At 38.4% G+C, this 26,236-nt stretch overlaps 1 protein-coding gene across 1 annotated transcript; it reads left to right on the top strand.

Moving 5' to 3' along the window:
* The first annotated feature begins 550 nt into the window (after positions 1 to 550).
* On the top strand, positions 551 to 26,236 carry cacng8b (calcium channel, voltage-dependent, gamma subunit 8b). Its single transcript, XM_032556839.1, has 6 exons — positions 551 to 885; positions 14,781 to 15,094; positions 15,758 to 15,982; positions 19,850 to 19,933; positions 22,090 to 22,230; positions 23,741 to 26,236. Exons 3-6 carry the CDS (start codon positions 15,760 to 15,762, stop codon positions 24,532 to 24,534), a joined length of 1,242 nt encoding a protein of 413 aa, XP_032412730.1. The 5' UTR covers positions 551 to 885; positions 14,781 to 15,094; positions 15,758 to 15,759; the 3' UTR covers positions 24,535 to 26,236.

Here is a 26,236-nt window from a genome sequence, read left to right as displayed (position 1 = left end):
ACAATAAATGTGAAGGGCGCACTTGCTTTTAAGAGATACTGTACTCAAGAGTGCATGGACATATTTCATAGAAGGCCAAAATTTCTGTATTAAAAAACTATTTTGTTAGTCTTATGTAATATTACAGGGAGAGAATTGTGGTTTTATTTATAATCAGTAAAATCAAAAAACACAATTTGTTAGTGTGACATCTTTATCTAATTTACAAAACTCTTAGAAAAGCAATTATGATATTGACAAGAGGGGGGAAAGTTTTTGTTTTTCCACAATACATTAAGGTTTCAAAAATAAGATGTGTTTTATCGAATATGCAATGAATAGTCGATAACCTCAGAGATTACACAATCAAATCGGTGGAGATTTGACTGCTAGGAGTATCTTAGATTTCGTAACAATGTGGATAAAATGATTAAAAAGTCCAAAGTAGTTCAAATGCAGCAGAACACCAGTCAAGTTTCAAGTCGGAAGCTAACTTCATGGCGGTCAGGGAGGCAAGCGAGCGCTCATCCAACCAACCCAAGGGGCGGGGGAGACGCATTCTCTCCGAGTACACACACACGCAGCGGCCACATCCACGGCAGACAAATCCGTGCTCAGTGACGTGTCCTGTATTCGCCTTTTTTTGTAATGCATGTTCAACCCTTTTCCATCAGACTAATTTGAATTGCTGCAAACCTCCCTTGGGTGCTTCTTCTTATTTCTATCATTTCTTGCTGCAATCCCTTTAAAAACATTTTTATTTATTTATTTATTGCCGCGATTATTTATCCTCTCAACAGTCCACCCCCCTTGTCTTCTTCTTCCCCCCCTCAGTCTCCATCTCTTGGGGGAGTGCAAGGACGCTGTGAATTTATATATATGTTTATATATAAAAAGGAACTGAAGGTAAGAGATCTGCACGTTTCTTTTAATAATCCCACTGTGGCAGCGTTGTGTTTTGACTTTGCAGTGTTTCGGTTCACCAGTTCACCCAGTGCAATTTACATGCAACATTAATCCGTTTCACTCACCTATTAACAGTGCTACAGTGTGGGATCTGCAGCGACAAATAATGATAGTAATTCTCAGACTTCTGCCATCGCTCTAATTAGACGCTGTTGATAAATGTTCCCATCTTATTTGCCCGGGTGTATAATTAGCTATTACAACGTCTTTTATGCATATTCGACCCCTGTAACTGCTTGCTTGGATGAACCCCCCCCCGCGCCCCTTCTTCCTCCCGCTCCCACTCTCCCATTCTGCATTTGCACGGCAGGTGTGAGGCTGAAATATCTGTTGAATTTGCAGAAATAGGTCAACCAATGGATGACTGGACAAAATCCGCGTCTTAATGTGTGATTTGTCTCTCTTGTCTGCTCTGTGGCTTGATGCTGGCGTCCATTTTCCACCGTGTAGCCTCTGCATGCATGGTGATGTGTGTGCGTGCGTGTGCGTGCCTTTCTCTGCTAATAAATGCACCGCAGTCCGCATCACTATAACTGAGCTGTCCACGCTGGCAGCGCTGTAGCTCCAAACTCGTAAAGGTGTTTCGTTTAATCACCGGTCTGCACTCCTGCTGCTGAGCTCCCATCAGTGCAGTGCAGAGAAGGGCTAAATGTACAGCTCCATGTTGAACCCATGAAACACGTCGTGATGAATCCTGAAAATTCATGTTCCTACCAGACTGCTGTCAGTGTTCACATGCTGCCTATGCAGCTGATTACATGAAGCAAAAAGTGGAAGGAAAAGTCATAAAGCAACCAGAATGTTTACTGCAGCAGACGGGAGTTTCTGTGCAAATTAATGCCATCTGAACTCTGACTGCAACCTTTCTATACAGAGGCAAACAAATACTCTGAAGTCTGCAGTTGTCTCATGTACTTATGGTGATCTGTCTGCAAAGTGCTGCAGTTTCAGGAACAGCTACAAATGCAGCCTGAATGTCCAGCAGTTCCCCCTCCTGCAGTTTAATGCTGATCCACCTTCTTGATGTAGATGAGTTTGACAAGCATTTCATTTTTCACACATGTATCAGTCATTTCAGAATGTCTGGAAACTAGGTATGGGCCCCCATGAGATTCTCCCAGTATTCTAATGTTGATCAAAAATACTTTCACTTCTTTTTCATATGCATACGTGCACAAAATTGAGATTATGATATTGCTTTTGTTTAAAATGCAAAAGAAACCATTACAACTATTGCATCTAAAATTTCCATGTTGCATTTATTTATTGTTATTTTAATTTATACACAGAGACTTAAGTGAAAATAATGTGTTTAACTGCACAGAATATTGGCCCTTTTTTACATTTTCTTTCAGACCTGTCCCTGTCTGTAAGCGTGAGCTGCTTGGACCTCAGCAGCACCGCTCTGCTGTTTATACTTTGGCTACATTGAACCACAGCCTTTCACTCAGATATAAACAGTTTTAACTACAGGCTCATAGGAGGGCACTAATGCTCTGTTTTGAACAGTGTCTCCTCAGAACAGAAGAAGAAGAAGAAGAAGAAAACAAAACTTAAAAGCAAGAATCGGTTTGGTGTCTTTTGTGATCTCAGGGAGATAAATTATCCAGATGGAGAATAAAGCAGATATCCCACACTGTACTGTAAAACATAGTCTTTTTGTTCTTCTTCTCCCTTTCTTGCCCTCATTGCAGTTTCTCCTGTCTGCTGTGTATTTGGTGCTTACACTTGGACTGGGTGTTATTGTCTCTGTCTGTGGGTACAGTCAGCATGGAAACAAAACTTGGCTGGAGCTGGAACTCTGTGAAGTCCTGTTAGGCATAATTTACATCACTTGAAATACACCGCTTGAAACCTGCTGACGTCAGTTTTATAAACTGACCATGAATATTTAAAAACTGACCAGCTTATCTATTGTTTAAATGAGAAAGAAGAGTATACCGTTTATAAGTCTGCTGACTAGCAGTGAGCAGCAACAAGTGGTAGATGGGGGAGAATTTATTACTTTCTCTTCATTAGAAACTTTAACCCTTAGGAATGGAAAGCATAACTATTTTAAGCTAAGTAGGAAGTTATCTACCTTCCTACTTCTGTCCTCCTGTTCATATACTTATTATAAAAACAGTTCATATTACTGCTCATAATTTAAACATCAACGTAAATGTTCAGTTACTGTTCAAGATTCAGATCTTTCTGCCCTCTTCAACTCTTCCCATGCAAAGAGCATTTTTTATTATTATGTTCATTCACACAGACGATAAGATGCAATGCAGTACCCTACATTGTTCTAAGCATACATCACCATGTGAATTGCTGAAGCTATGGATCAGAATACAGACCCATTCTATCTGCTGAGTTATGATAGTTTGTTGCCTCATCTTCTTCCCACTGACTCCCTGCTGTTTTTTTTTTTTTTAAATGTGAAATTCCTTCTTTAGAGACAGTTGGTCTATTGTCTGCTGGTCGCCCCCTCAGCTCTTCCACCTGCCGTGTGTTAAACTTTTTCTGCGCCGTGTGTGCGAGGTGTGATCTGTGAGGTTTTGATGATCATCTCTGTGGATGCTAGATTACACTGAACCCTCTTAGTTGGCTCTGAGATCTGCTGCTTACACAGTGAGGTGACTCACTGCAGACAGTAGTGATGCGAAGCCCACTCAGGGTTAGGTTTTTGTTTTACTGATTGCCAAATCATAATCATCTAATACTCAAGTGGTTCCCAGTGACCTGAAATAATCTCTCTGGGTGTTTTTATTTGCTTTTCTGAGCTGTTTTGCTCACATATGATAGCTGCTTGGGTGGCCAGGTCTGTTTCTTACTCTCTGTTCCCCTCTGCAGGGAAACGATTCTGCAGCCATCATCAGATCTGTCATGTAGCTATTGTTCAGAGGATCAATGCCTTTGTTGCAATTTTTATGGTAGTCTGAGGTTTCAGAGTTGTTCCACTCTCCCTCTCTTTAGTCAAGCGGAGACTCAGGAGAAAAGCCTTGCAGTGCTGTGTAACAACATTGTGTGTTTCAATTAAATAGGCTTCTAGGATCCCAAATAAATTAAGCAATCCAAAACACTGCCGTCAGTTTCAAATACTGCAACTTAAGCCAATACTTATCATCTAAACACTGTTTTGGCTACATTTAAGTAATTAGACTAAGGAAATCCAAATCATGGGGGAAAAAAGAACAAAATTGTTCAAAGTTCCAGTGAGAAAGTTTGTTATTAAAGTTTTCTAATTGACTTCAGTCTCAGTGGAAAAGACCTCTATAGTAATGTACTCAAAGTTAGTGTGACTGGAAAAGTACAGCCTCCTACAACCAAGTAGAAAGACTCTGCATTCAGACTTTATTAAAATTATCATATTGTTAGGAAAATGACTCTGAGTTGCAATTTTACATGACTCAGGACTTTCTGCTTCATAGCCTTGTGATGATAGACCGTCCTTATTGTGGTCTAGGTTCTTTTTCACCAACAGAGTGCTGTAGACAAAACATTAAGATGATTGCAAGTGCAGTAATGTTACAGGAGACCCAGTCTGGTGATAGGAAGTAGTGCATCTCTGTATATGTAAGTAGTGTTATTCTGCAAAAAGTGTGAATACAGTAACATAGCTGAAGCCTGCAGCTCTAAGCTACAGCTTGCAATTATTAAATGAGCAGCAGTAACAACACTGTAGGATTTGTTTCCAGTTGTGCTCGTCAGCTGACTTAGCTAAATAATGAAGAGGTGAAATTGTTGTTCTTTATGTTATACTAGAAATTATAATTTTTTATGGTCCAAAGGGTAAAATTATCATACAGTTTTAATTTAATAATTACTTTATTTCTGACAACACTGTAGCAGATAATGGTGGTATGTTCAAATGTTTCCAGTCTATTGCTGTGGATTTTTTTTTCTTTATTAAAGGGGTTAAAGATAACATTTTCTTTAGTAATTGTGCATTTTTTTTGGCCAACCTCATAATCCTGATTTTTGTTTAGGTCTTATAATACTGATAGAAATTAGGAGGCCATTCAAATTATTTTTTTCTAGTTTCTCTGCTGTGAGCCATCATTTATTATTTATGTCAGGAGGAGAGATGACATAATAATGAGAACAGTTGCTTTTAAAGAGGCCTTACCGTTATTTTAAAACAAAGCTAATCTTATGTAACAGATTAGCTTGTGTTTGGTAGTGCAGCAGTCGCTTTGTGTAGATTCTACAAGCTGTAGATCTTCAACATATCATTTCCAAATTAATCATATTTCATCAGACAAAAGCTTAAAAGAACAAAGCGGAGAATCTATGCTTTAAATCATTTGGCCTTCCTGTTGTCAGCAGAAAGTCTTGCTCTCTTTTCATTCAAATGAACAGCAGACACGCCTCGACATTTAGCAGAAAATTTAAATTTACAACAAACCCATGTGTGATTAATGACCCTCTTCCTTCCAGTGCTTCATTTCAAACATCTCACTGGCATTAGAAAAAGCTACCAGTGAGACTTCTTCCCCCAGAAGCATTTTTAAGAGTCTTGCTGTCAGTGTGAAGCTTTGTCTCTTAATATGATGCATTCAATAAAGAAAATATCAGAATTTTGACTTTCCAACTGGCCGGTCTGTTGATTTGAGTTGCCGATCGATTTGTCTGTGATTCTCTGACTGTGACAGAATTGCCATGGTGTGGGAAGTTAGTGCTAAAAATATTATATAAACAATGATTAGTGTTTGTTTTTTCATGTATGCTAATACTCTGTGCGATAAGATACTGGATCTGAATTTGGCACCAGTCCAAATTTATGAGTTGTTTCTTCTTGTCATCCCATGGACTGAGAAAATATCTACATTTTAAATGTCTCTGTAGGCATAAAAGAAAAATAACATTCCAGGGTTTTCAAAAGCTGTGCAGACTTCAGAGTTTAGTGGAATAAAAATGTGAACTCCAAATGTAAGTAAAGTACAAGTCCAAGAAATGCTTTCCAGTTCAAACTGAAAAATCACAGCCAACAGATGACACAGCCTCTGGTTACGTAGTTTTGGTATCTTTTAGTAAAATGAATTAACTATGATATTTCATTTACTCAAAGTTGATAAAACTCATAATTTAAGATTATAATATTATATCAGACCCATAAAAATAGGAAATGTGGGTTTAATGAGAAGCATTTTTAATATCAGCTTAAATGTTATTTTCAAATAGTTATCTTAATTTGACAAATGGGCTTCATAGGAATTAATATTTTAACTTATTGAATATGAGCACATGTTAATACTGTAATATATTCATGATTGGAAGAACTGTGATGCCATATGCTTCCACAATGAACATATTTTGATAATAATATAACAGTGTTTCTCCAGCAAGAATTGTAAGGGTTTTTTATTAAGTAAACATGCCATAAATACTGTGGTGCCATTCCAGCTGTGGACAGTTAAATTAGAAATAGTGACAATTTAAACATGAGCGTGCCAAATAGAGATTTTGGTATAAAAAGCAACATGGAAGTGGATAAATAGTGTGAACAGAAAAAAGTAATTGTACTTTGAAGTATTACTCTATATTAACCTTTAATGGTTTAGGATCTAGGAATGGGCTGGTCAAAAGTATAGAAGGTTTTAAAAAGTTTCAGTTTCAAAATGAATACATTTTCTGTCAGACTGTTCGTACCTTTCCAAGATCCTTTAATAAGACATCAGAGAAAATGTCAGCCACCAAAGTTTTCTCTCCCAACGCAGAGCTTGAGTAATTAACAACCTTTCATCAGCTTGATAGACTATTAGTGCTTCGTTATTATGAGCAGTACTGGTGAAAGGATGTAGAAAAGCTTGCTAGATTTGTCACTTTCATTTTTAATCAGAGGTCAATAAAGGGATTTGAATACTCGCTAAATACAACTACAAAATCACTAACTTTACAACACTGAATCAAACTAATGAGCCTATGTTTTTGGACAAGGGGAACATACTGTATTTGTTGGTACAAACATACAGTTGTCTAAACCCTTTGTTGGGCTTCAAAAGAATCCTAAACCTTTAACTTCAGTAGAAACCAGTTTTCAAAACATGACAAGTCTTGTCAAAAACTAAAAGCTTTGTGGATAATTCAAGGAGTTATGCAATGAAAGCAACCAGTTAAAGTGCTAAATATTCCTTCTGGAGGCCTTCCAATTGAGGTCCTCATGAAGAGGCCTGAAGGCAGACCCATGAGAGTCTGGAGAGATGACATCTCACAGATGGAGTGGGAAACCCCCCCGAGTCTCTGCAGTGAGCTACAACAGGTAGACGTGGACGGGAGGTCTGGGAATCTCTGATCAGGCCTTTGCCCTGATGGTCTGGTTATGAACCACAATTTGGATAGAGTGAATTCAGAAACCCATATCATTGGATTTTGTTCAGTATTGCTTTCAAGGCCTTGATCGAAACCTCATGGCATCTGGCTGCACCCATATTTTCACCATTAGTTTAGTAATGTACAAGCTACACACTTAGCTATTCACTGTATTTTTCTTGTAGTGAAATATTTTCAATTTATATAAAGGAGTCCATATGCAGCAAAGCTTTTGACATGTATTCTTTGAAAAGACCTAATGGTGATGGTTTGGAATAAAAGTAAGAGAATTCACATTTTTTGACTTGTAAATGATAAAAAAAAAATATTGCTAGGATAAATTAAATGTGTGAGATTTGTAAACTTAAAAAAAATTCTTACATTTTGTACAAATTAGTCTTTTTATTGGATTTGAAAGGATAATATTCTTCATGTCTTCATGTCAGGTTTCTTGAGTATCATCTTATTGTGCTAAGTTACTTTGAGGGTACTTCTCATTTCTTAATATCTAGTAAGCATTTTAGCTTCCAGCCAATATTTCCCAGGATTCTGGGTATTCTCATAAAGCTAACAACCTTACAAAGCTATTGAAGAAAACAGCCTACTCAGTTAGGAGCATAATTACACCACAGTGCTGATACTGGAGAACTAAAGAGGACGTCCTCACATTAGAGCAGTTAAACACTTGCACGTGAGTTTGTATGCATTTAATCTCCCATTATGTTTCTTGCATAATTCATGTAAATACATTACATTTTGTTGGAAGTTTTGAAGTCCACCTTTTAGGGTCCTGTTTTCTTCCTCATCATAAATATTTCCTCATTCCCTCTTCAACCCTGAGCGATCAAATAAGGAGCTAAAAGAAATGTAGAATGTTGTCATGTTTTTAATCAACATTTTACGGTTTTAAAATGTCTTGTTGATGTCTTGTTTAAGGTTTTATCCAGGTTGAGAATGAGTTGTTTCTGTTGGTGATGTGAATCATGTGGCTCTTGCATAGCAGGCAGATGCAAACTCTTTGAGTAAAAGGAAAATGATCAACTATCTGCCTTTGCTGTGCTTACTCTAATATTGTTTAGAATTACTAGTGCATGGGTGTCTAAAATGTGGCCTGTGTCATTTGTGGCCTTTAGAATAATTTTGTATACATTTTGATAAATATAAAAAAATGGAACATGTAGCGCACGGGCGCAGGCGGTTTGTCCAGATGGATGTTTGAACATTTTTGTGTCACATTTCTGCTGAGGGGAGGGTTTTCATGAAAGATGCTGACAAATTAACTTCTTCTAAAAATGAAAATTGTTTTTGGCACAACACAAAGCATTCATTTTAATTTAAAACATTACTTGTTTTTTAATCCTATAGTCAGAATGAAGGAAATAGTAATACAAATCCAGTGGGTGTTGCTCAAAAATGAAGTTGTATAATAGGAAGCAAAGTCATCAGTCTAAAATATTTTGGACTTTGTATATCTGTTTCAAAAAGATAAATCTAAAACATCATGAAACCATTTTAAATGTTTCTCACTCATTTCAGACAATATGAGTGCAATGTTTATTTTAATTTTGATGATTATGGCTTGCAATAAAGCATTTAAAAACCCTCATAAATTGACAATATATGGAGCACAGAGTCATGGGGAGTCTTGGTAGATTTCCAGAATATTCCCTCCCCAAGGAGCTTAAGCCACAAAAGATAATTGCTGAAGAAGTTGTTTGTACTCAGATTGCTGTATCCAAGCAGCGTCACGGAAAGTTTAGTGGAAGAAAAACAGTTTCACAAGCAAAAAGAATAATCACATTCTTAAGAGGATTGTCAAGCAAAAGCAAAAGCTACTCAAATATTTGGGGAAGCTTCACTAGGAGAACTGAAGCTGTAGTCAGCACATCAAGACCCATTACTCAGAGAGGAATCCTACAGATGTTGCATTCCTCTTGTCAAGTCACTCCTGAACCAGAAACAATTTAAGAACAGTCTCACCTGTGGAAAGGAGAAAAAACCTGGACTTTTCCACAGTCCTCTTTTCAGATGAGAGCAAAGTTTGCATTTCATCTGTAAGTCAAAATCCCAGAGTCTGGAGGAAGAGTAGAAAACCATAACATCAATACTGAATGAAGTCCAGTGTGAAGTTCCCACAGTTAGTGATGACTTTTGCTAGGATATGGTGGTGTTGATCCATTGTGTTTTCTGAAGTACTCAGTCAGCACCACCTCCTATCAGGAAAATTAAGAGCACTTCATGCCTGCATCTGGTGTCAAAACGTACAGAGATGCTCATTTAATTTCCTAGCAGGACTTAATCAAATATACTAAAAGCTGCTTCACTGACAATTATGATACTCTGCTTGATTGACTTAAATCCTTTTGAGCACCTCTGATCTGCTGTCAAAAGGAAGATGAGAGACTCCAGACCCAACATTACAGATTACCTGAAGTAACCTGGGCTTCCATTACATCTCAGCAGAACCACAGGCTGATTGTTTCCATGCCACACTGCATTGATGCAGGAATTCATGCTCAATAGAGCACATAGACATGAACATCCTTTTCAAAAGCCTGACATTTCCGTTACATTTTTAATCATCTTATCTAATATTCTAATCTTTTGAGACACTAAATTTTGGATTTTCATTGTTCACATGTTCCTTTTAAGGCAAACGTGCATGACTCTTTCAATTTCAGATCTACAATTATTATTTATTACTTGTATTTTTATATTCTATTTTTTCTATTGTTTTTTTTTGTTGTAGTTTAAAGAGCAGGTAAAAATGACAAAATCATAATAAGCAAATTTATTGTTTTCAAACAAATAAAAAACAACACTGGACACTGCTGCAGAGGATGTAACATTTTCGCATTTTTCCTTCTGTATAAAATCTTCCCATTTAATGGGTCATCTTGCAGCAGAAAGCAAAATAGTGAAGGTACTATGTATGCATGATTGCTAATATGTCTGTTTTTAAAGCAGAGGTTTGTGGGTTCATAAGCATAAGGTTATTCTGACACACTTTATTTTGGGAACCTTTTAGACCAAGGTGTTACTTTCTCTGGCAGATCTGCTAAGACTGTGGAAACCCTGGGTTACATGCAGTCTGAGGACCTTAGTGGACTTTTCACTCTGGCTTAATGGCTGCTCAGCTGTTCTTTGAAGCTGCTTTTAAAAATGACCTATTTTAGGATTTCTTTATCATTTTGACAGTTGTGGGGGCTTAAGCCTGTGTGTGTGCTTACATGCCAAAGATTTCCTTGCTTGTGGATCGTGTTCTGTGCACCTGCACATGTGCGTCGTTTCTGCTGACATAGATACGGGCGTTCCAATAATATTAATACAGCATTTCAGCAGTGAGCTCAGGTGTACAACAAGAGAACAGAAATAATTTCTGCTCAGAATGACTTGGATGTTTGTGTGTTTTTGCAAATGCTCCCTCTGCTGCCGTCTCAGAATAGAATGCACTGTTTTTATTTTTAGAAACTTTCATCTTAAGTAGGCCTAGAGCATTTTCTTTTCTTTTCAATTAAGGAATCAGTAAATCCCTTTGCCATTTCCACCAGCTGTAAATGTGACTTTTAATATTTCAACACAAGACCTGTTTCTTCAACCTTGCTAGTATTAGTCAGTGGGATGGCACTTTGTTATGCTGATTCTCACACAAGACCAGGGCCTTCCACGTGTGGAAAACTTATTGCAGCTGTCATCATTTATTCAACAAGCAGTTTGGTGGTTGATTTATGCAATGAATAGCTAATGGAGCAGCTGCTACAAGACTCAAATCTGCTCTGTGATTTATGGCTACGATATTATAGCTACAACATATTGGGTGGGCTTCTACAAAAACAAAAGCATTCTGTCGTGCTGGGAATGAGTCATGCAGGTAGATGTGATTATATTTGAGGTTTTCTGACAGGTGAACACCTGCTTTGTAATGGGCTCTGCGGCCACTGGCTTGGCTGCTGCTGTGTTTGGTGCTGCAGTTGTCCTGCTGCAACTAATAGGCCTCTGGCTGGCCTGTGCTGCTCTGGGTGATGCAGACTTATTATAAACAACCTCACTTTGAAGGCTATCATTGTAGTACGGAGTATTTGTTATACAAAACATACAAACTTATACTGTCCTTCTTCAAAACATAACATACTGGCTTATTAAATCAAGCTGAAAATTAAATTAAAAAAGTTAACAAGTGCATTCAAAGGGTCAACATTAGCCATTAGCCTGAGAAGAACTTTCACCAGGGAATAAATTGGACTATTTATGTGTAATTCAACAAAATATCCAAAAACGTTTTGGATCGTAGTTCTGCTCTCTGGCGATATTTATATCTACTCTTATAACCAGTAAAGGCTGAAATCAACATCTTGACCTGCATTTCTATGTACCTTGCATCATTCCCACATAGTTATGTTAACTACAGAGACATGCAAATAAATTGTTTATTCCTACTATGCAGACAATTTGGTGGAGCCAATGTCTAATGTCATATTTGACATTAGACATAATGGACTTTGTCTAACAGTAGCCAGTTAGTTTTGATTTTCAAAACTAACTGGCTGTCATAAAAGCCTGTTAGTTTTGGTTTTCATTGTTGTCATAAAAGTGTACTATAACAAGGGATTGTATTTGGGTATAAAAATGATTTTAAAAAACACAGACAGGAATTTAACGATTGCTTTGCTCTATGTAGGTGTTCTACGAATAAAGCATACAAATATTAAAATGTTAAAGCTGCTGTAAAAACCTGCAGCCTGTAAAAACAGGTTTAAAATTGGGAAATGAAATGTACTAGATTTTGTTGAACATCAAGTCCTCTTAGATTGTCAACTTGTGTTGCTTCTGATGTGATCCTGGTCTGAATAGTGCATGTGCAAAAGTATCAGGGGTGTGAAATTTACAGTTGTGCTTCATCAGGATGGGGTATGTACAGTACTTCTGCAATAAGGTCGCCATCTTGTTTGAATTTCCTTGCAATAAAAGTCCAACCAGCTTGGAAGAAGCATACATACCTCTAAACTGCACATAGTGGTTGATGATCAATGTAAGCATATTTCCTGCCCTAAATACCCAATGTGCACATTGCCCTTCTACTTGCCTTGTACACAAAGCATGCTGGAATTTGACAACCTTTCACTTATTCACTCATTTACTTTTATCTTGTTTCTCCCTTGGTCTTGTTCCCAACGTTCCCTGTCATCCCCCTCTTTCCTTAATTATGAGAGAGAAATGCAATTTACAGATAATTAAGTGACAATTATAATCTACTACTCAGGGGAGGCTTTGCCTTGGGGAATAACATAGTAGGTTATCCTTGAGGTCATTTGTTAAATACCAGAGCCACACACACACACTTGTGCACATTATAACATTGGTGATTGGAGTGTGATGAATTTATTTATTTATTCCTTATGAAAATTCAGTATGTTTGTATGACACAAAATAGCTTCTGTGTCATAGCTTAAACAAGCTGTGTGTAATAAATAAGCCACACTGCAGTGGTGTCCTTAGACAGTTTACATAATGAGGAGCCTGAACGTAGAGATATGAGGCTAACTGTCTAACATTGGGAGCGGAGGGAAACATTACCGGGATTCAATAAGATTGGACTAGACCCATCCTTGGATGTTCTGAAGAGGATAAGGCTGCACACACATACACATAAAAAAAATCACTCCGGCTCTCCTTCTGTCTCTGAGGCAGATCTCTGCTTTGGGTCTTACAATGCAAACAGGATGTAACCTATTTTGATCACGGTGCCATATTGCATCGTTAAATATTCAAAGACTCAACTGAACTGCATTATGTCTGCTAAATGGTGTTCGTAGAATGCTCTGTGCTGCTTACTTGGATCCTTTATCTGGATCTATTAAGAAAAAAACAAGGATGAATGTTTGTTTTTTTTCAACTGAGGTCATTTAATTGTAAATTAAATATATTTTTTGTGTGTGCTTTTGGTAGCATCTGGGCTGCAGTGGCAGTGGACCTCTCTACTGGTTTGTCTGGCTAGATTTCAGAGTCAATAACTGTAACTGGAAATATCCCCTTTTATGTTTTATTTCCATCTCTCCTCTCTGCCTTTCCCTTTCTGCGTCTCTCGTCGGCCCATCTCGTTTCCCATCTTTTGCTCTCTGCTGATCCCAACTTTGGAATTCACGGTTGCTATGGTAACAACGTCGGGTTGGTCCTCTCTCCCTTTTCAGACTAGATGCTGTGCACATGCTCTAAAGTCACTCTCACTTTAGCCTGTCACAGTGCCCTTGCTATAATTACCCTCTTTAGCAGGATGCAAATATGGTTTCACAGAAAAGCTGGGAGCCGGAAAATAATTAAGTGACTAAGTTTAAGGTTAAAGCACTTCTCCCAGTGGTCCAAAATATTGCAAACACGTAACTTTTGCATGCACTGAGAGAATGTTTTATTGGTGTTTCGTCCTATATCACATCTCTCTGTGGTAATCACAGGAAGTCAGTCAGCAGTGAAGGGAAAGGAGCACCTGAGAGGACACGCTAGGTTTTGCTGAGGACACTATGCTCAAGATTGCAATGTGGTCACAGCTCAGTCATCTTGTGCAAAGTGGTGTGTTCAAGTGTTTGAAATAACCCACATAGAGGATCTGAAACTAGAAAAAGCACAATTTGGGGCAAATACCACCAGAAGTTTGCCTTTCTGTAAGATGGCTACAGCTTTGATGCTGTCATGCTATTTATGGTGGATGTGTTTTGACCGATAGAAAAATTTGTTGACCGACTGAAAAATGTGAAGGAATGAAGTAGACTTTGTGAAAAGTCTATGTCAGTTATGAGGCACTCCCCTTAAATATATCAGATCTATATTGGGAAAAAGAGTGTAACATTTACATGTTGCCACATTTTTTGGTTCCTTACTAGACTACTGAGGATCATTTTTAAACCCAGATTCTTTACTTTATTTTTGTCAAAATTTGCATCCATGCAGTATGTGGGATTCAACAACAATGCTGAACCACCATGTGGTAATACCATCATTACTACAGACATCAAAACTCAAACGAAGATACTAAAAACTGCTGAAGTTCTTCTGGGTGAATTGTAGCTCACAATTTCTCTGAGATTGCAGCTTCTGGTTTTGTTAATTGACCCTATCAGCTTATATATGAAGCTAAATTAAAACAGAGTCAGGACAAAGCAAGTCTGACGTGGTAATAAAACAGAAAAGTGGTTACGTAATGACTGGTTTCTAACAGTAGGCTTGATAGACAACAACATCGTAATTTTTAATTATCACTTGATAAGCAGTTCACATCAATGCAACACAAATGGAGTTTCTTAATTTCTGTTATCAAAAACTCAATTTGCAGGTCAACAAATGGTATTTAATTAACACAGTTTTTTAAAAAATATGTTAGGCGGATGCTTTTATTATTCCTGTCATTGCACTAGGGAATGATCTATGCCAGTACATTATTTATTGATAATTATATCATTACTTCATGTAGATCTAGTAGATTATAAATACAACTTAACATTTTAAATAATTAGTAATAACTTCATATTTTTGTTCTCTTTCTTTTGCAGCAACAGACAGGAGGTGCGGTGACCATGGGTTTTCTATTGCAAATTTTCTGCTAACGGAGGACGGACAGAGTGGGGTAGCTGTCCACAACCCCCACAAGCTTCACTTTCTCCAGGAAAGGAAGAATAAAGGAAAAAAGAGAGACTGGGGTAAAAGTGAGAGAGGCACAAGAGGAAAAACAAGCGCAAGAAGGAGCGAGGGGAGCAGGTGAAAACAGTCGATGGATGCTGTCCGGATCGAGGGGGCAGCAAGTTCTTCACTGACGAGGAAAAAAAAGATTTCAAAATTGAGTCGAAGGATAGAAACTCGCCGTCAGGTAGGGACCAGTCTTTTTCCTCACAGGTTTTTATCTGCATGCAGTAAAAAAGATTCATCAGTAAGACGTGGCTCCAGTATAATAGTGAGCAACTTTACAAAGCACACTTGCACAGGGCAGTACGGCATGCAGTAACCAGGTTATGGGGTGCTGTCTGTGCAAGTGCATGCAAAGGAGTTGGTTTGTTAAAAGCACACCAGCTTCTAATAATGACTGGTACAAGGTGATCACATGTAATCTGGTGTGCATGTGTTTGTACATTCATCTCCAGTTCTGCTGATTGTGAGGTTGAGAACAGAGTCCTGCTCATGAATATGTAGCAGACAGAGCTTGGGAGGGAGTGTGATCTTCTCTGCTCCACATCAATTCAGTCTTGTTAAGCAGAGTCAGCAGAGTCATTAAACTCTCCTCCAAGGACACATCATGAGGGCCACTCACACACCTCCCACACCTGCCTCCACCTCTTGTCGTTGCTTGTCTCATCATCTCACTTCTCATATCAGCCTCCCGCTTATCACCTCACCCGCTGCTTTTTCAGCTTAACTTCACAGTGTCTATGACTGTAAATCCTCTCCTGCACAACAAATGCTTGTCTGTTCCCGGGCTGCGTCTTTTAATGTCCACTCTTTCCATCCCCTCCCTCACTTTCCACTTCTCCTAAAGGCATGGTGTGTGAGAAGGGGATCCAGATCCTCCTCACCACCGTGGGGGCATTCGCTGCCTTCGGCCTGATGACGGTGGCCATAGGGACGGACTACTGGCTGTATTCCCGTGCCCTCATCTGCAACAGCACAGCCAACATCACGCAGGATGATCCCCACAACAAGGATAAGAAGGACCCTGGGGCACTCACCCACTCGGGGCTGTGGAGAATATGCTGCCTGGAAGGTATGGGAAAAAATTTATGTCAAAAGGTGCGATCTGACGTTTGGTTAAAATTTGGCTGTTCAGGAATAAATATAGGTGGTTTCAAATTAGAACTTTATGTAAATCGAAGTAAAACTTTTGCCTTTAGGATCTCTAGGGACTGAAAAAAAAATTACATTTCTTCTTCCACAAGCCGTCTGTCTAAATGGATCCAGTCTGACCGTTCATATTCAAACGTCTGAAGCAAAATTAGTGTTGAAAATACTAGAAAGTTGATGATTAAGAAACAGGTATTACTGTGAGATGCAACATAACTACAGATATTTTATTTAGGAGGACTTTACATGCAGTCCTATAATCAGGCCTCTAGAAAAATGATGAGCTTCTGTTGTCTTTAAATAAATTAGAACGAATAAATTGAACTATTATCTTAAACTCTAAAGATAACTACTATTCGACCATTAAACATGATTTGCCCATTTGCAGATTTCTTCTGTTTTTGCTTTTTTGTGATTTTTTTTCATTTTTCAGATTATCCAAAGAATTTTTAGGTTGGTGGACAATTACTTTTTCACAAGAGACCAAGTTGTCTCGATTGACAAATGATATAATCATTTGAAAATGTTTTTTTTTACTTAGATTATTTTTTGTCTGATATTGCATTTTTAAAGATCTAAAATCAATTTAAAAGGGATTAATAAAGGATTTTTAAGTTTATCCCCCAAAATGCTTCAAACAACATGTCCCAACAGAAAAATCTCTAAACCTTTGAGTAACTTCTAGAAACCTCACAGTTTTCTGAGATATATACAATTTCATGTTGAAAAGTATTTTTAAAATCCTGTAGTGTCCTTTGTTTCAGCGCAAAGGGATTAGAACTCTTTTTACAATTAACTGGATGTCAGAGAAGCATCTTAGAAGAGAGTGGTATTATTATAGAATATACAGTAATTTTCAGTTGTGTTTGTTACATGGTGCCAGAGTAACAAGAAAACAATTTTTTGCACAATTGCTTTCTAATTACATGACACTGAAGCATAACCTCCTCTCAAAATAATTCATTACTCCTTGTCTTTGATTCAGGTCGCCTTTATTTCAGTCTTGTTTTGAAACAAAAGCCTCTGCTCTCTCATCGATTTCAGATTTGAAAGAGGCAGTTGATACAAAATCTGGCAGCATCCATCTCTCGATCTTCAGTTTGTTACAGCAGCACAAGCTGCTAATTCATTATACATTTGACTGCCTGGCTAGAGCTCAACACTGAACGCTGGGATGGAGTTAGCAGCGAAGGAGCCACAGTCGAAGGGGTGTGTGCGCTGAGTGATCTGTGCCTTTCCTCACATCCACATTGAGGTGGAAGCCTTTCTGGTCCCTTATAAAATCTCTTGGCTCTCTTTTTAAAGCATCTCCAACCCATTCCGAGCTTGGTCATTGTATAAAGCTAATTTGTCCTCATTGCTAAGCTTCCTGATAGCAAAGCAGCCAATTACAGATAAGCTCAAGCCCTTGCAGCTTTGCTGCAGTGCAACCCCCACCCTCTTCTTTCATTACCCCACTCTCCCAGTTTCCTCCTTCTTCATGCTTTGTCTCACTCTCTAAACATTACATTTCATCTTTCACTGCTTTCCCCCGTTTCCCTCTCCGTAACTTCCATTCAGTCCTTTTGCTCACATTGTGGTGCAGTAAAGCTGACAGTGTTTTGGCACAGCTTGGAGGTCATGTATCCTTGATGTATGTGGAGTATTCATCAGAGACAGATGCTCAGTGGTCGCGCAGTGATGCAGTGAGGTGTAGCTGTGGTGGAAATGCGGGACAGGCTGGCTCTAAAAGATTTATGTCTGTGGGTGGGCAGCAGTATTATGCTGTGGATGGAGACATACTGCTCTGCTCAATCTTATTTGCAGATTACTGATAGAGATGTGGCCATGAGAATTACAAGTACACAAATTCAGTTCAGTTTATTTACATGGCGCCAATTCACAACTTGCCATCTCAAAGCATGTTACAAAAAAAGTAATTTCTTTCCAATCATATATACATTCCTATTTGAGGAAACCCATCAGATTGCGTCATATAGCAACAGTAGACAATCACTTGCGTTGTGTCGCTGAACTTTACAACAATTCCTCCTACCAAGGATGCATAGCGACAGTGGAGAGGAAAAACTCACCTTTAAGAGGAAGAAACCTTCAGCAACAACCAGCTGTAGGTTTGAGAAGACAGAGCACATCATGACCATTTGACTTTTGATGACCATGTTCAATATGTTGTAATAAATCTGGTGAAAATAACCTTTCCACCTATTGTGAACTATGAAGATCCTTTGTATATGGATGCTTTGAGCCACTGTCTTCACATAGTGTATTCCATGGGACCTTATTTGTGAGGAGTCACAAAATAAGGTTATTATTACCAACTGTGGTTTCCCTACGCCTTATGTGCACTAGTCTAAAATTAACTGGACATCTTTATATATAAAGCAGCTAAGTCATTTGGTATGTGTTTATGTATTAACTATTCTGGATACTACGCCTTCTTATCTATCTTATTTCTTTACAAGGAAATATAGAAGTTACAATCTCAGGTCTATGGAGGTTCTGAAATCTGTTGTCCCAAAGTGTGAACTGAACTGGGAAAGAAAGCTTTAAGTTTTTGGCACATAATGTCTGGAATAATTTACAATCTAAGCTTCAACTTCAAACTTGGATTTTATTGAAGAGTTTAAAAAATATCGTAGTTTCATTGCAGTATACATTGTCCGTGTGTGAGTGTTTATGGTGAACAAACTTTAATGTTTGTTGTTTGCTTTTATTGTAAAAGTGCCACTGTTGCCCTAACCAGGTTTCCCTTGTAAAATTGATCTTTGACCTCAATTGGACTAACCTAGTGAAATAAAGATTAAATAAAATAAAATAAAACCATTCGGCCTACATTGAAAATGCTGTGTGCCAGAAAACTAATCCTGCACACCATCCTTAACATCCTATCCATATGGCTAAACATGGTGATTTACACAAAGAGGGGCAGGGAAACTCATAAGGGTTGGTGGGAGATGAAGGGAGCTAAACATAGGAAAATCCCAAACAAAATCCTGTCAGATGTTTTCTAACTCTGAAGGAACACAATATTTTGTTTTTAATTACTGCAAAATGGAAAGGCACACATTTATCTTCCTCTTCACAAATACAATTTAGTTTGTGTTAATTTATGACAAAACAAATCAGTAAAGACACTGAATTTTGTGCTCATAAGTTGAGGAAATATGAAAAGTGGTGAGAGACATATGTAAGTTGCTGTATGTCCAGCTTATCGTTGCCTTGAAGCTATTATGGCCAAATCCAAGAATGTGACCTAACTGACCTCCCACTCCTTTGTACCTACATCTGTTTTTTATTTTTTATTTTTTCAGACTAACCAGAGGAAATAAAAGATCTATGAGACAGAAATCAGCTCATCTCACATCTTTCCATCTCCCTCCGTCTGTGTCTCTTCATTCCAACACTTCATCTGTTTCACAATCCATCTATCAGCAACAGTTTTGTGCTCTCATCATCATGCGTCCATCTGTCTGTCTACATGCAAGATGAGGGTAGTTATCTGTCTGGCTGTGTGTCTCCATATGTGTAGAAATGAACCTCTGTGTTTTCACTAACACCTTTTGCTTCCAGAAGCAGTTCCAGTAGTGCTTGGGATTTCTCCCAATATGTTGAAGTTTACTATTCTGTGGAGAGTTGAGATGAAAATTTAAAAAAATTAAGATACCACTGTTTTCATGTCATTTAGATCCTGTTCTCCAGGATTGCTGATGTTTTCTATCGTTAAAACTGTAATTATGAGTTTGGGCGTTTTGTTGACTCAGGTCACCCTTTTTCTTCTCTTATTTCCCAGGAGTGAAGAGAGGAGTGTGTTCTCAGATTAATCATTTCCCAGAGGATGCAGACTTTGACCATGATGGAGCAGAGTATGTCCTACGTAAGTCAGTGCTCATGAATCAGAACAGGATAAGTAACCGTAAATCAGGGTTTTACTGTTAGAAAACGATAACAAAATGATTTTGCAGGGGACACTTTTAATTATCTTTAGCATCTCACATTTATAACTAGTACACAAAGCCTGGTTTGCATTACTTCAACACTCGGTGTGTATTTACAAGAGTGCAGTTCAAAAAAATAAATCAGTACTACTCTAGCTGTGTTTCCATTACAAATATGTGCACAACTTTTTTGATATTCAGCTAATGTCGAAAAACCACAATTTTGCAATTGCTGTGTACAATAATTCATTAAAAATCAAGGTGGTTCTTTTCTGTCCTCTCTCAGTTTCTCACAACCAAAATGAATCCCAGACATGTTTTTGCATACCCTCAAAAATGACTTTTTACTTTTATGTGTTTTCCCACTTATATTTCCTCATTGACACTGAACTCTCAATTTGAGTCTTCTTCCCTTACTATCAACATCCAACTAAAGAGTGTTGCTGTTTTGCTGGATTTAGAGATTGGAAAACGCACACAGACTGATCACTAGATGAACCAAGAGATTCTTTATATATGTCAAATATTTACATCACATTCTTATTATAGCTCATATGTAGACTGGAAATGTTCACCACTGTAACAGAAGTGGCGTAACTATGACTCAAATATCCCTGTACTGACCCAACAAGACTATTACTTTGTCTCATGTTATGCTAATCTGCATGGTTTACTCACCTCAAGATGCTTAATGGTTGAAACTGAATGTGAAAGTTATTGTAGTCTTTACTGTCTAATTATGTTGGTTAGTAATTATCTGACCACTTGGAGGCACTCATAGACTATTTTGTGAGATGTCACTATTTTGTGACATCTCATAGACTACTACTTTCATTTCCAGCCACTAATGAAACTTTGATCTTTTATTATTAAAAAAAATGTGTACACTTCATGACGACATCACAGAAAATGGCATTTCACCACTTTGGTCTTAGACTACATGCTGTATTAAAAATGAGAACACATTAAAAGGAACACATACTTTGAAAACATGGCAGGAGTTGATATTTCAGAAATTCCCCTTCATTTATTCATGCTCAGATTTATGTGTTACCTTCATGCAATGCAAGATAAGTAACAGTATGAAAGCAGCTTAGGCTACCTGTCAGAGTCAAGCTACAAACTTGACCATTTTCAGTCATTAGATGGTTTTCACAAAATCTTTAGTGTATGATCGGAATGATGAGACAGATAGCAGTGCAGAAAGTGTAGAAATTGGGGTTTAAATAGCTTTTTCCTCTGATGACATTGTCCCAAAGAAACACACAAACAAACATATGACAGTATGCAGTAGTAGGGAGCTGGGGTGCCCTAGTTCGCACTCAGTGCCCTGCAGTGATGTCTTTCTGCTCTGTGATATGCTACATGTGAGCCTGTGCATGCATAAAGCCTGTGCTCTGTTTACAATGTTGCAGAGGCATTTTGCTGGCATTTAGGTGGCATTTTCTCTCCAGTGGCCTAGTTGTCCTAGATGAGAGAGGAGTGTTAATGTGTGTGGGGGAGTGTGTTTGTGTTTTTGGTTAACAAACCTAAAGAAAGATTTGAAGCCACATGGGAACATTTTAATTCAAACGCGAGTGTAGAATCAAGCAAACTATGTCTTCTCTAACAGTAAAATATTCTTTAAGTCATTTTTAATTCTTGTATTGTGGCACATGATTTTTTAAGGGTCTTCCTAATTTTTTGTAGTAACCTTTAAGAATAGATGTATTTATTAAAATTGGGTAATTTAAATCAACTTCTTTCTTTGGGCATGCATGTCCAGTGAAGTCAAATAAATCAACATTTTTACCACTGATATTGGACAATACTCTAAACTTTGAAACATAAAATAACAGTAACTGGTTATAAATTATACATTTTGTGATATGTAACCAATAAAAAAGGAGGTTATCATAAACATAACAGTTTCTTAACTAATTAATTAATCGCCAGCAACATTGGCAAAGTCAGCCTGAAGAACAAGCCAAAACATTACCTTTGTTTCTTTAACCCTGACACATTTTGAGGAGTATAAAGGCTTTCCATTTATTTATGTTTATTTGTCATAGTCATCTTGCTAGTTGCTCACTGTTATCCCTCTTTTCTTTTTCAGGAGTAGTCAGGGCTTCCAACATCTTCCCAATCCTTAGTGCCATCCTGCTGCTGATGGGTGGGGTTTGCATTGCTGCTAGTCGTTTCTATAAAAGCAAAAGGAACATCATCCTTGGGGCAGGAATCCTGTTTGTAGCTGCAGGTAATAGATGAATATTGCATAGATACCTTGTAGGAAATGTTTACATACTTGTGATATGTACATGTGTGTGTAAATTCATCTGAGTAGTTCTAAGATGTTATCTGAAAAATTAAGTACTTTGAAAGGAGACCGTCAGGGCTTGGTTTCTTTAGAGATTCCTGAAACACGTGACAGATTCGGGTGGCCAGAAGCTATCTAAAGTTTCAAAAGCAAAAAGACATTTAGAAGACGTGGAAAATGACATAATTGAACTGGTTGGTCTCAAGGAAGCTCTAAAAATACTTTTCAACCTTCAGAAAGCATCAGCAGGAATCACTGTGGGCCCTGTGCAGTTTAGGGGAGAACTGCTGACCCAAGTGTTGGAGGGAACACTTTAAGGATTGCAATTTAGTCACCATGTCCTTCATGGAGGAGGCAGAGTCATAGGATTTGGGTGACAGTAACTCCATAATAATGGTTGAAGGCATTGAGGTGTTTAATATGCTCCCTGTTTGAAGGGCACAACGGAAGGACGAGATTCATCATGAGATGCTGAAGAATTTAATAATTTGAGGCTGTCATGGCTGACTCGCCTTTCCAGTGTCCCATGGAAGAGTGTAACAGTACCTGTAACGAAGGCGGTCCTGATTTCTAAGAAAGGTGACGAGAGAGTCTGTTCCACCTGTCAAGGGATCATACTTCTAGCTTCATTTAGGCCAGGTCTCAAAATCTTATGACCATTGTTCCCAAAATGGTTTGAACTCCTCCACGACTTCCCCTTGTTGCCAATTGAGTTTGTGTTGTTCATGGACGTGATCCTATGACTCAGTCCTAGAAAGGATTGTTTCTGGTTTGGGGATCTTAGGGTCTCATCTTGGCTTTTTTCAGATGGTTGGCACCTTTAAGGCCACAGTCTTCAGTGTGCACTGGAGTGTTTTTGGTATGAGGAACAAAGAACTAAGACGAAAAGCAAGGTTCTCAATTGCAATGCATACTCAAACCCTCACCTATGAGGAAAGAATGAAATCCAGGAAGAAGAGGCTGAAATAAAGATCCTCATCTGATAAAATTCTTCATCCTTGGTGTTTCTCTGGAGAATGTTTTCAAATGGTTCAGGCATTTGATCAAAAAGGACCCGATGCCTCTCTTTGCAGTTTTTCTAGGCATGCTGAACTGGGATGACACCAGTATTAAACCTGGACCCAGTGGAGAGACAACTGGAAACACGTTGGAATCCTTTATTATGAGCTGGACAGAGAGATACCTAGGTTTCCCTGGTGAACTTGTGACCCCTGTAACCTGATGTTTGAAGATAAACAATGTATTTCAAGTGATGCTTGCCTACACATTATGAATGCTTTTCATGCATTTTCGTTAACATTTAATTGTAATCACTGCTTGAGATATTTTATAGTATTTTATAAAAGTATCCACTTTATGAATACTTTTCAGGCTTTTTCTTTAACATTTAATTGTAATCACTAATTGAGATATTTTTTTTACAATTAGAACGTTGTTTTTGCCCTTACAGGTCTGAGTAACATAATTGGTGTGATCGTCTACATTTCGGCTGCACTAGGAGACATTTCGCCTAAGAAAGATGAAGACAAAAAATGGCAGTATTCCTATGGATGGTCCTTTTACTTTGGAGGATTATCCTTCATCATGGCCGAGATGGTTGGGGTACTGGCTGTCAACATCTACATCGAGAAAAACAAAGAGCTCCGCTGCCGCTCTCGCACCGACATCTTTAAAAGCACAACGCACGCTATGTTGCGCCTGCCCAGCTACCGCTTCCGCCGTCGCTCACGCTCCTCGTCACGCTCCACCGACCCGTCCCGCTCCCGAGACCCTTCGCCCGTCGGAGGAGGTGGAGGGAAGAACTTCGGCCTGCCTCCCTCTGCGCTGCTCTCCCAGGGGCCCATTTCAGTTTCCACTCTGCCCAACCCGCACTCTCGTTCGCACACGGCCCTGGCTGGAGGAGACATCTCCCTCTACACGCTGTCTCGCGACCCCAAACTGGCAGGTCTGCCGCCCATGTACGGCACCGTGGACAGGGCCACACTCTACCAGCTCCACAACTGCTTCCCGAAAGATGGTGGCGGAGGAGGGGGAGTCATGATGAGCGGCACGCTGCCCTCACTCAAGTCACATAACCCTTCTAACACTTCCAACTCCAACGCACCAATGGCTAACTCTGTGGCTCCTCCGCCGTTCACGTCATCCACAGTAGACAGGGAACGAGGGATGGGGACTCTGGACAGACTGAAGGGAGACAGGGAGAGCAACTCTAACACTCTTAATAGGAAGACAACACCTGTGTAGAGGGAGGTAAGAAGAAAGATGGTGGGATAGTGAAAGAGGGAACAAAAAAAATAGGACAGCAGATAACTCTCCTCCTTGTTCACTGTTATTTAGTTCACTCAATCTCACTGAGAACAAAAAAAAGAAGAGTAATAACAGAACGATAATAACAACAACAATGAACTTTCACAAAATAAACTATTTTGATATTTCGATGTGCTAGAAATGATTTATTTTGTTAATGATCAAATGCAATTAACCTTGGGCTACTATGAAAACACTTCACTTAATTTCTGTGCAAGAGTATCGCTAATTTAACCAGAGCATCATTCATGTAAATTGTTGTTGTGATTATTCTCGGTGTTATTACAGGCTAGTTGTATTTGCAAACACTAGTTTGGAATGAAATGTTGATTTTTATGGTGTTGTTTTTCTCTGCGTTAACTTTTTTTTAGATCTTTATGACTTTTACTGTGAATCCATGCAGAGCCACTGAGAGCCGACAGTGAGCTGTGTGTAGCCGTGTGTTAAAGAATGAGTGTGCACAAATTGTTGGCGAATGAGAGCCTGTTTTATTTTTTTAACTCCCATAATGTAGTTTTCCTTTATAAAAAAGAAGTCAGATGTGAATACTGTAAATTGTCTTCCAAATGCTGATGCTAAAAGAAATGCAACGATAATATGAGCAACTGAGGCAGCCAACAATCTCCATTGTTAGTGCAGGTTTGGGTTTTCTATGGGCCTCTGTTTGTCTTATTTCCATTCTAATCAGTGTTAGCAGTTAGTACTTGTAGCTTTATTGTGTTGAAGATGTTTATTCTTGGGCATTAATGGAAACCTCTTTTGGAGGGGATAAAAAAACAAAGAAGCAAAATAACATATGTACAGAATCAGGTAAAGATTGCTTCCTGAAAAGAGAGAAAAAAAACAACAACAAAGAATCCATCTTTTTTTTTTTTGCATTAAAAAAAAGCCCTAACGGGACCCATGCAAATAATCATTTTCAGTCACAGAACAAAACACATCTATGTGGGTTAAAAGGGTTTAAACAAAGAGGAAACTTGGGAAAAACGACATGTACATTGTAATTTATGCATATTTGTAAACTCTATAGATACGTTCTTTTGGAACCACAGTTCAAGCATTTGGAAAAAGCAGGTTCAGATTGATGGACACCTGTCGGCTGAGTTCCCATCAGACTCGAACCTAAAGCCAGTCCATATCTGGTCAGTTTTTTTCTTTACCTTATCACATCTCTGATAATAGTTTCCTCACAGAGACAAACTCCCAAACCTCCCCAAAGAGTCTTTTCACTGTGCTTCCCATAAAACTGCCGACTCCTGAGTGAGAGCTGTTGATGCTGATGAGAATGTAAACACATGTGAACTCCCCCACCCTCCCACCGCTCTGCTAAACTGTTCCAAGTGACTGCAGATCCAGGTGGAAACCTGGGATTCACCTGCTACGTGATGAAATGAAGAAACTAAATAATAACCAGATGCTTCCAGATTCTATATGTTTTTAATTTGTTTGATTTCATTTCAGAAAAATAAAAAAAAAATCTGTCTAAACTGCATTCAGACAGCATTTATGTGGGCAATATGAATAGTATGTAGTTGAGAATAGATATATCTAGACAAATGACTATGATTTATCTAAATGTGTGATAAACTCAAACACTGTATTGCACGAAGTTTATAAAAAAAAAACAATAACGGACATA

This window comes from Xiphophorus hellerii, chromosome 3 (genome assembly GCF_003331165.1).
Source record: "Xiphophorus hellerii strain 12219 chromosome 3, Xiphophorus_hellerii-4.1, whole genome shotgun sequence".
NCBI classification, from domain to species: domain Eukaryota; kingdom Metazoa; phylum Chordata; class Actinopteri; order Cyprinodontiformes; family Poeciliidae; genus Xiphophorus; species Xiphophorus hellerii.
Note: the sequence above shows the minus strand (reverse complement) of the source record. Positions and strands in the feature narration are given on the sequence as shown.